At 41.4% G+C, this 10,807-nt stretch overlaps 1 protein-coding gene across 2 annotated transcripts in view; it reads right to left on the reverse strand.

Annotated features, from left to right (window-relative positions):
• The window catches only part of GTF2A1L (general transcription factor IIA subunit 1 like), a 62,705-nt gene extending 62,478 nt beyond the window's left edge, over window positions 1-227 (reverse strand). The window contains exon 1 of one of the 2 annotated variants that reach the window (XM_009237323.3): window positions 98-227. In XM_009237323.3, the coding sequence (XP_009235598.3) occupies window positions 98-118 (21 nt within the window). In that variant the 5' untranslated portion in view covers window positions 119-227. The remainder of the gene's footprint in view (window positions 1-97) is intronic. The other variant, NM_001204829.3, reaches the window with a different exon arrangement.
• Between the last annotated feature and the right edge of the window lie 10,580 nt (window positions 228-10,807).

The raw sequence follows: 10,807 nt of genomic DNA on the forward strand, positions 1-10,807 counted from the left end.
AGTGTCAGGGGGAAACAAAAGGGTGTGCAGGGTTCGGCTGCCGTGAACCCGGAGTCCCAGGGCGCTCCCTCTACACAGAGCCTGAGGTCCTCCTTACCACCGGATTGAGGCAGGCCATGACAGCACCTCCAGCACCTGGCCCTTTGCGCCTGCGCGGCACGCAGAACACTCGGAGGGAAACACTGGGCACGTTTTGAACGATGTACGTCAGGTGCGCAACCGCGGAGAACGCCGAGGGCGTGGCTGGGCAGAAGAGAACGTTAATAGATGGAGCGGGCTTGAGGGGAGGTGGGGGTCAAGGCGGAGAGGCGGTCGGCCTGTGTGGGAAAAGAGACCCGCTAAAACGGATGGTTAGGTTGGGTCTAGCCGGCTTTGGGCCGTTCACAGGTTGTTTCCTCAATTCGTGAAAGATGAAAATCGAGGAGGGGCAATGCAGGGGTAGATCTCAGTCTAACTTCAGCTTTGAAGAAGATGGGTAAAGAAAAGAGGGGAGACTAGTGATATCTGTCCTCTGCATTTACCAATTTTCATTCCTCCCCCTACACCCCACTCACAGCTGAACTCCATTTTTTGTTGTATAAAAATATAACAAGAGCCAAATTTTTCTAAGACTTGTCAGCGTGGTACAGCAGCATCAGCAGCATCTGGGAACTTGTTAAATATGCAAATGATGGGTCCCACCCCAGCCCTCCTGAATCAGACTGGAGGATGGAGCCTAGCATTCTGTAAATTTAACATGCTCTCCAGGTGATTCCAATGGGCGCTGAAATGAGACCCACTGACCTAAGACAAAGAGTCTCAATTTTGGGTGCACATTAAAATCACCCGGGGAGCTTAAAAAAAAAAATTTAGTGCCTGAATCCCACTCGGCAGGATCTGATTCTAATACGCAGCCAAGGTGGAAAACCACTGCTAAAATAAAGTCAGCAGCTAATACCTTCCTGTCTCCTTTTCTTTCTTAGGCAGAAATCACCAGCTGTCTACCTACAATAATTCTCTCTACTGAAGGGCAGAGCATCTTGGGGCATAACTTACCTAGCTAAGGCTGAGGGAAGATGTAAGCACAGATAACCTGGAGGATTAGAAAAGGGAAGAAGTCACCATCTGTTGCCACAACTCTGCCTTTTTTTTTTTGGCAGGGTCTCACACTGTTGCCCAGGCTGCAGTGCAGTGGCATGATCACAGCTCGCTGCAGCCTCTACCTCCTGGGCTCAAGCAACCCACTCACTTCAGCCTCCCAAGGAGCTGAGACTACAGGTGTGTGTGCCACCACGCCCAGCTATTTTGTGTGTGTGAGTGTGTGTGTGTGTGTGTGTGTGTGTGTTTTGTAGAGACAGGGTTTCGCCATGTTGCCCAGGCTGGTCTCAAACTCTTGGTCTCAAGTGATCCACCAGCCGCAGCCTCCCAAAGTGCTGGAACTATACGCATGACTCACCGCACTTGGCCACACCTCTTCTAAACAGCCTTTCTAGCCTGCAAATAGGTCTTGACCTAACCAGATGGATAAGTTATTTGATGATTAAAAACCCTATTATATTTAAAATTGGCTATTTATTTGTGCAAGTAAGTGCAGTAGAGCTGTTTATCCCCTACCACTCTGTATGTGATTTGCCTGGGTCAGGTACCTTATGGTTTGTGAGTTTCAAGTAGCTGATTTATATGATACCCTTTAGAAAACTTTCCTACATTGAAAACTATTAGAAATTTCTTTTACAAAAAGCCAAGAAATATATATGGTAATTGTAATGGTTATATCTCTCTACCTGGCAATTTACTACCAGGAATGTTCAAAGTGACTTATCTTTCACCGAAAGTAGGAAAGCTAAAAGCAGTCATTGATTCCTACTGCTATTATAAAATCCAATTAAATTATTCAAGCTGGGAAATAAGAAAGCTGAAAGGGTCTCTTGTTTTCCATCTTTTTCATAGCAAGGTTTTAAAGCTTTATTTCTAAATGCTTAGGATTGGTAATCACCTAACTTTCTGTGACAGCATACTGTTTTACTTTATTACACATTCTACCCTTCTCAGAACTATATGTAGATCATGTATATTTTTTAAATTATTCTTGGATCTTGGTACCCATAAAAAGTGTAACTAAAAGTTGAATTGTTATTTCTTAGTACACTCAGTATACTCAAGTTATGGAGAGGCTATGTAATGTTAGCAGAGAAATGTCAGCAAATTTCATTTGCCCCTTGCAGTCTGTCTGAATGGTCACTAGTCATTTCTTCCCAATAACAGGCAATGACTACTAGAGGAGGTATGCTTTAACACAAGTTCTAGGTAAATCCAAGTTGCAAATCTGCCACATGGACCTATGGTAGCCAGTTTTCAAGATGGCCCCCAGTGATCCCTGCCTCCTGGTATTGACCACTTGGTGTTGTCCCCTCCTACCTTGTACCATGGTAGGTTTATTTTACCAGTAAAATAAAGAAGAAGTAGTAGCATATCACCTTTGAGATAAGGTTATTCATAGCTGTGGATTCTTTCTTGGGCTCACTCTCTCATTTTGGAGGAAGCCAGCTGTCATGTCATGAGAATACTCAGCTAGCTTATGAAGGGGTCTGTGTGGCAAGGAACTGAGACTCCAGCCCACAGTCAGCAAGTATGAGAAACGTGCAAACAGTCACATAAGTAAGCTTGGAAATAGATCCTTCCCCAGTTGAACTATCAGATGATTGCAGCCCTGATAAGCTTGACTACATATCTTTGAGTTATCTTGAACCAAATCTACCCTCTAAGCATTCCTAGACTCCTGATCCTCAGAAGCTGTATGAGATCATGAATATTTGTAATTTTATTTGCAGTTACATTTTGGGTAATTTGTTACACAGTGTGAAATAACTAAGCCAGTGCCCATTCTCTGATTGGACTGTCCCTCATTGTAATCTCAAGTGTCTTGAGTGCCCTCACCAGTCACAAGAGCATTTGAAAAGTATGTAAAAGAATCTTTTAACACTTATGTTTGATAGCTTATCAAATTATCATGAAACATGCAGAATATTATAGTCACGATGGTTACATTTCTTTTGTCAATTTTTTAAACTCAGAGAGGAAGTATGTTGCATACACAAACCACTTTTTTTAGAAAGAGAGACACGGTCTAGGTCTGTCACCCAGGCTGGAGTGCAGTGGTATGATCATACCTCACTGCAGCCTCGAACTCGTGGCCTCAAGCAATCCTCATACCTCAGCCTCCCAAAGGGCTGGCATTATGGGCATGAGTCACTGCATCCAGCCCACAAGGTACTTTTGACGCTAAAATTGAAATTTCAAGATCCTACAGCCTCAGTGAGGCAATTTTACAGTGACTATTTTTTGTTAGTAAATAATGAATAAAAAAGAAATGCCAAAACTTAGTCCTTCTTTAAGTACCTATTCCTTTGAAATTACACCTCTGCCAAAGCATAAAGCTCCCCCTTAACTGGCCAACACAATTTGGAGCATCAGATTTTCGTTTTTCTCCTACTTTGTTTAGAGACCATAGTATATAATATATATATTTATTACTGATAATCAATACCAGTTTTTGCAACATTTAAGGAAATCTTAATAATCAGATTAATTTTCCTCCCCATATGTTCTCACTACTTTTGCCTGGAGGTGTTAGTGATACTCTTCTGAAAGTAAAGAAATAATTTCACTTTGCTTATTGTGAGCAAAGGCCATATTTATGAAGTCCTTTTGTTGGATAAAAATGTAAAGAAAGGCCGGGAGCGGTGGCTCACCCCTGTAATCCCAGCACTTTGGGAGGCCGAGGCGGGCAGATCACGTGAGGTCAGGAATTCAAGACCAACCTAGCCAACATAGTGAAACCGTCTCTACTAAAAATACAAAAATTAGCCAAGTGTGGTGGTGCACGCCTGTAATCCCAGCTACTCAGGAGGCTGAGGCAGGAGAATTGCTTGAACCTGGGAGGCAGAGGTGCAATGAGCCAAGATCATGCCACTGCACTCCAGTCTGGGCAACAAAGTGAGACTCCGTCCCAAAAAAGAAAAAAAGTAAAGAAAAATATTTTAGAGACAGCCCATTATTTTTTACATATTAAACTTTCCAGTCAAATACAAAGTATTTCAATAATTGTATAGACTCTAATTATTTATTGGTGATTAAAATACAAGTTAGTATTTGAGCATATGACTTAAGGCAGCAAATATTCATAATTAACTTCTGAACATTTTGCAACCAATGCACTAAACCCAGTAGTATTGTGTTTCTCTGACCCTGTTTCATCCTTTACATCTTACAGGAAATGAAAATCCAGATAATCTCTGCCTCACTCTGTAACTTTGAAATGGTTACAGTGTTGGCAGTTCTGATTTATTTTATACTCTGCACTTTTGTAACATTTTCAATTTTCTAATACAGCTCCAAAATCAACTTGCTTTATTTGAACATCTGATTCTATTCCACCATGATGAATTCCTCCTCCCACTCCAACAAGATTTCAGTTAAAGTGACCATGTGACACAATGCAATGGAACACTGTTAATGAGTATATGACTGCCTACTTCAAAATATTTTAATATTCAAGACATGTATATATTGTGCACATATTACTAATTATAGTTAACTCATAAAAAGTATGTGGGATGACTTCAAACACAATTTTCCTCATCACTACTTTTTCAACATTCTCATCAAGGTCTTGATAAGGATTCAGTAATTTCCTACCTAACAAATGGTTATACTTTCATTTCTCTAATCATAATGCATATAATCATACATGTACATAAAATATTAGCAACAATAATGTTTGTTGTCTCCAATTAATTCTCCAACCTAGACAAGGTGGAGATAAAGACAAATAATTTGAACTTAAGGCTATGACCTGCAGAAAACCAACCAGCTTTGTTCCCTCAATAACTGTGCTTTTCTTTTTTCCTAATTTGTCTCATTTTATAAGAGGTAAGTGGCAGCATCTTGACTGTTCTATTCTATTGTCTTAGATGCTTCAAATATTCGGAGAGGCAGGGACAACATAAAATAAACACACTTCTTCCTATTCATTCTGCTACGAACAGCTAAAATGTTATATATCTAAACAAACATAAGAAGACTCTGAAAAGTTGGGGAGAATATGACAGGCCAATTATGGACCTCGCAATCCCAAGAGCCACAGAGCACTGATTTTCTTTTTGCCTCCCATATCCTAGATTGGGTGCTGGAGAAGCTGGCAACCCAGAAATACCAATGGTCAGAGAGGAAACATAAAAGAGCTTGCTTTTTCTAGCCAAAGGACCAAGAAAGGGTCATCAAGCCAGAAAACTTTTAGACAATAACCACTGTATTCTATCCAAACACCACAGAAAACCACTGTGGCCCCTTTCCTACCACCATCATCCCTAATTGTGATTGCGTTTTCTTTCAGCTTTGAAAGTGGCAACCTCAGTGTTTGCTTATACGTGTTTACATGGGATGAGCTAGTGAATGATTCTTTATGTGAATGTTTTTCATTTGAAGTTACATCTTATTGTTACACGGACAGGTCAAGGAAATTAAGCACAGGATATTGTTTCAAGTACAAGAAAAAAAGCCATCTACAGTCACACAAGGATTCCAAGATACCTTTAACAAGAGAGATGTTTTCATTTCACGATGAGAAATAACACTCCTTGGCCGTGCACGGTGGCTCACGCCTGTAATCCCAGCACTTTGGGAGGCAGAGGTGGGTGAATAGCTTGAGTCCAGGAGTTCGAACCTGACCAACATAGTGAAACTCTTTCTCTACTAAAAATACAAAAAATTAGCCAGACATGGTGGTGCATACCTGTAATCCCAGCTACTTGGGAGGCTGAGACACGAGAATCACTTGAACCTGGGAGGGGAAGGTTGCAGTGAGCCGAGATCAGGCCACTGCACTCCAGCCTGGGAGACAGAGCAAGACTCAAAAAAAAATTTTAAAAGTCTCAAAAAAAAAATAAAAAAACAGAGAGAGAAAAGTAACACTTCCTTTATAAGTTGCTGGGTATTAAATGAGAAAACACAGTCCCAGACAAACAATAGGTGCTAAAAACCTAAGGGTGCTTCCTCTCGACTTTTACCAGCTTTCAAAAACAAGATTAAATCAAATTTTAAAACAAATATTTTAATATTTTTCAACCCGTTGGATATGTGTGTGTGTTTATTTTTTAAAGGACATTTGCAACCATAAGTGGAATAGATTTTAAATTTCTTGAGGACTTAGGCTGTGTATTATTCATTCTTATATGCCCCTTGAGTTCCTAGCATAGTACCTCAAATATGAAAAACATTCATTAAAAGTTATTGATATGAATTTATTCTTAAGCTGTTATAAAATGGAATTTCTAGCCTATAGGTGGGAGAAAATTAGGGATTAAAATGCAACTATCATAGGGAGAAAAGTAGTGCATTTATCTAAATTTATGTGATCATTCATTCATGTAGTGTTTCTTATTGAACACATAGGTCATAATCTCTGGCCAGGGGATTAGCCCCATATCACTGGCATTGCTCCTACCATCACCTACCACCACCCCTGCAGTTGGTTCTCTTCCCAGAAAAAGAGAAATAACTGGGCAGAGCCACCCCTGTCAAAATCCCAAAGAGGGTGGGCAAAAAGAAAAAGATGCAAGTAATTACAATATAACAGGATTAGTACCAAAAAAAAAAATACCTGTGAGGTTCACCTAACCTGAACGGGGAGGGCCAGGGAAGTCTTCTTAGAATTGGCCCCCTAAACTGAGGTCTGTGGAATGAGTATGGGACAGAGGAAGGGGGTAAAGAAGAATATTCCAGGGAGAGGGCACTGTATCAGCCAAAACTTGGGGCTTGAGAACATGCGGGGTTTGAGAACATGATGGGTTTGAGGAAATGAGAGCAGTTTGTTTGGGTTGGCTAGAGGATAGAGAATAAGGCAAGCAGTGGCAAAAGCTAAGGCTCACTAGTAAGCAAATGCAAGATAATGTGTCCCTTCCTGACTGCAGCACAAAGGGCGGACTGGAGGATGGAGGACAGCCACACTGAAGGTAGAGAAGCAGTTAAAGGTCTGTGGGGTTTGGAGGAATAAGTAGCTCCATTGGAAAAGCCTGCAGCAGAAGAACACCGAGATCTAAGTTACTGACATCTACCCTTCCATGGCACTCAATCATATAAGGCAAAAAGAGGGAGGCGGGGAGACCCTAAAAGCATTGAGGGGATATGGGGGAAGGGACTGGAGCATCACTGACGGAGGAAGAGGCAATAAAAAGAGGGCTACAAACATCCTCTAGTTCACAGTCTTACCCAAGGCCATCTCTGATCCCAGTGAGAGTTTAATATAGAATGTGTCCTTTTCCACAATGAGTACTTAGCAAAGCCTTTGAAAAGTGTTTCGGAATATCTCAAAATTATCCACTGGAGAGGCAGGCTCTTGGCATTTAACAATGCCACTGTTCAAAGATGCTCTTTCCTTGTCCTTTTCATGGCACTTGAGGACCTTTGGGTGGAATTCTCTCTGAGCAGTGTGAAAATATCAAAATAAAACTCTACAGAAAAGGACAAGCACTGCTCCCAGGCAGCATCTCCCACCCCCACCCAGCCACTCACAGCTCTGTAGCGTCTCTCTCAGAGATGAAAAGCAGAGAAAGAAACTGAACTCTAGAGTGCTCACAAATGTATTTCCCAAATCAGAGCTGCCTTAACCATTTATTCCGTTAGAGGGAATTGATCATCCCAGTTCCAAAATCACAATAATGTCCTCTTTTGAGTCAGTATAGTTGATATTGAAGCATTAATACCAGTGACATCCACAGCAACCTCTACCATGAAAAAAGAAAAAAAAATACCAGTAAAGAACACATATTAAAAAAAGTGATCAAACTTTTCAAGAAAATAAAATTAGGCTGGGTACAGTGGCTCACGCCTGTAATCCCAGCACTTTGGGAGGCCGAGGTGGGCGGATCACTTGGGGTCAAGAGTTTGAGACCATCCTGGCCAATATGGTGAAACCCTGTCTCTACTGAAAATATAAAAATAGGCCAGAAATAGTGGCGGACACCTGTAGTCCCAGCTAATTGGGAGGCTGAGGCAGGAGAATCACTTGAACCGAGGAGGCAGAGGCTGCAATGAGCCGAAATCGCACCACTGCACTCCAGCCTGGGTGGCAGAGTGAGATTCTCTCTCAAAAAAAACACAAAAACAAAAACAAAAACAAACAAACAAAAATCCCCAGGGAAAAAAAAGAAAATTAAAATTGGTAATAAAGGGTCCTTAAAGAAACAGGATCCTCCGTCTCTGGGAGGGTGAAAAGTCTCTGAATCCCCTGTTCCACTTCTGGGAAAGAAACTAAGAGAGAACACCTTAGATGATAGGCCTGCATTCATCTGTACCCATAGACTCTGTCTTGCCTCATTGCCATGGATGAATTGTTTGTGCTTTTATCTGTCAGCCCCTCTGCTGGTGCCTTGGGTCCCTTCTTCTCTCATCCGCTCAGAGATATGGCCTTAGCAATTGTCTCTCTCTCTCTCCTTTGCATCGTTAATTCTTTTTTCTTTTCCTCCCCCCTCCCCACCCACGCTGTCAGTCAGGCTGGAATGCAGTGACACGATCCTGACTCACTGCAACCTCCACCTCCCGGGTTCAAGCAATTCTCCTGCCTCAGCCTCCAGAGTATCTGGGACTACAGGCATGCACTGCCACGCCCAGCTAATTTTTGTACTTTTAGTATAGACCGGGTTTGACATGTTGGCCAGGCTGGTCTTGAACTCCGGACCTCAGATGATCCACCTGCCTCAGCCTCCCAAAGTGCTGGGACTACAGGTGTGAGCCACTGCACCCTGCTGCATCATTAATTTTCCTTTCACCAGTGGATCACTGCCAATTTGTGGAAGTATTCATCATCCAGTGGTGTACCATGTATGGGGAAGTGGGCAGTCCTGGGCACAGGCAATAATGAGAAGCATTGTTTACTGATAATTTAAACACAATGATAAAACAACAGAAAGTCAGTCTGCTTTTGATTATCACCATGTTCTGGCAATTCTGGCAAAGGAATGTCCACAATTAAATACTCTATCTCCCCTCCCCACCAATTTTTTGTTTAATATTGGCACACATTCTAAACAATAGGTACAATAATTGTTGAGTTTTAATAATGCAAATGAAAGATTCAAATCAGCATTTTTTTTTAGTTTCTTAGCATATAATAAACATTGTTTCCTACATAGAAGTTAATTTGGAGAACTCCCAGTTATACACTTGGACCTCTGACACATGTGGACTGATACCCATATTCATCTGGGGATTCATAATGGTCCAGGTGCAATTTGTGTCTCCATTCCTTTGGTACCATGTATTCTTGGATTTAAACAATAGATTTAAAATAAACTGGAATTGTAAAGATGAAGAAATAGAATTTAGGTTACTTCTTGTTTTTGTTTTGTTTTGGATGGAGTCTTGCTGTGTCGCCCAGGCTGGAATGCAGTGGTGCGATCTTGGCTCACTGCAACCTCCACCTTCCTGGTTCGAGCAGTTCTCCTGCCTCGGCCTCCTGAGTAGCTGGGATTACAGGACCCTGCCACCACGTCTGGCTAGTTTTTTGTTGTTGTTGTTCTTTGCTTTTTTTTAGTAGAGATGGGGTTTCACCACGTTGGCCAGGCTGGTCTCAAACTCCTGGCCTCAAGTGATCCGCCCGCCTTGGCCTCCCAAAGTGCTGGGATTACAGGCATGAGCCACCACGCCTGGCCAATTTTTTTGTTTGTTTGTTTGTTTGTTTGTTTGAGACAGAGTCTCACTCTGTTGCCCAGGCTGGAGTGCAGTGGCACAATCTCTGCTCACTGCAACCTCTGCCTCCTGGGTTCAAGTGATTCTCATGCCTCACCCTCCCAAGTATCTGGGATTACAGATGCCCACCACCATGCATAGTTAATTTTTGTATTTTTAGTAGAGACAGGGTTTCACCATGTTGGCCAAGCTGGTATTGAACTCCCAACCTCAGGTGATCCATCTGCCTCAGCCTCCCAAAGTGTTGGGATTTACAGGCATGAGCCACTGTGCCCAGCCAAACTTAGGTTACTTCAATTCTGTCATTCTATGTGACCATTTGGAGTTTTTATTTGTATCTTTAAATTTAAAAAACTAAAATGGAGTGTGAATTGCAAGATGTAATATTTTTGTTTAGTAAGTTTTGTTTCATTACTTTATACATTAAATATTTACTATTTTTGAGTAATAATATTTTTAAATTGAAGTTTATTTTTCTATTTTAATTGTGCACTGTTTTTGTTACACAGCTTTGAAATGATTCCAAACACATATATAGTTTGCTATGAGTGACACATGTTTTACTATGATAAGAACTTGCAATGTACTCCCACTTCCTCCGAGAATGTTACATGACACCTTATCAGACCCCATATGTGAGCTATTGACTTCAACTACTGGACTCCAAAATACAGTGGTGTGCTTCATAACAATGTTTCTGTCAATGAGGGACGGCTTATAAAATGGTAGTCCCATGAGATTATAATACCATAGTTTTACTGTATCTTTTCTTTGTTTAGATATGTTTAGATACACAAAACCATTGTATTACTACTGCCTACAGTATTCAGTGTAGTAGCATGCTGTTACCAAAAACAGGCTTGTAGCCTAGGAGCAATAGACCATACTGTATAGCTTAGGTGTGTAGTGGGCTATACTATCTAGGTTTGTGTCAGTAAATCCTATGATGCTTGCACAACAACAAAGTCTCCTAACAACACATTTCTCATTTTGTACATTTTCGCATTGGTAAGTAATGCATGACTTACCTACAAATCTAATAGTCTGGCAGACACTTTGAGAGCTTAGGCCATGGTATGAC

This window comes from Pongo abelii, chromosome 12 (genome assembly GCF_028885655.2).
Source record: "Pongo abelii isolate AG06213 chromosome 12, NHGRI_mPonAbe1-v2.0_pri, whole genome shotgun sequence".
In the NCBI taxonomy this organism is placed as follows: domain Eukaryota; kingdom Metazoa; phylum Chordata; class Mammalia; order Primates; family Hominidae; genus Pongo; species Pongo abelii.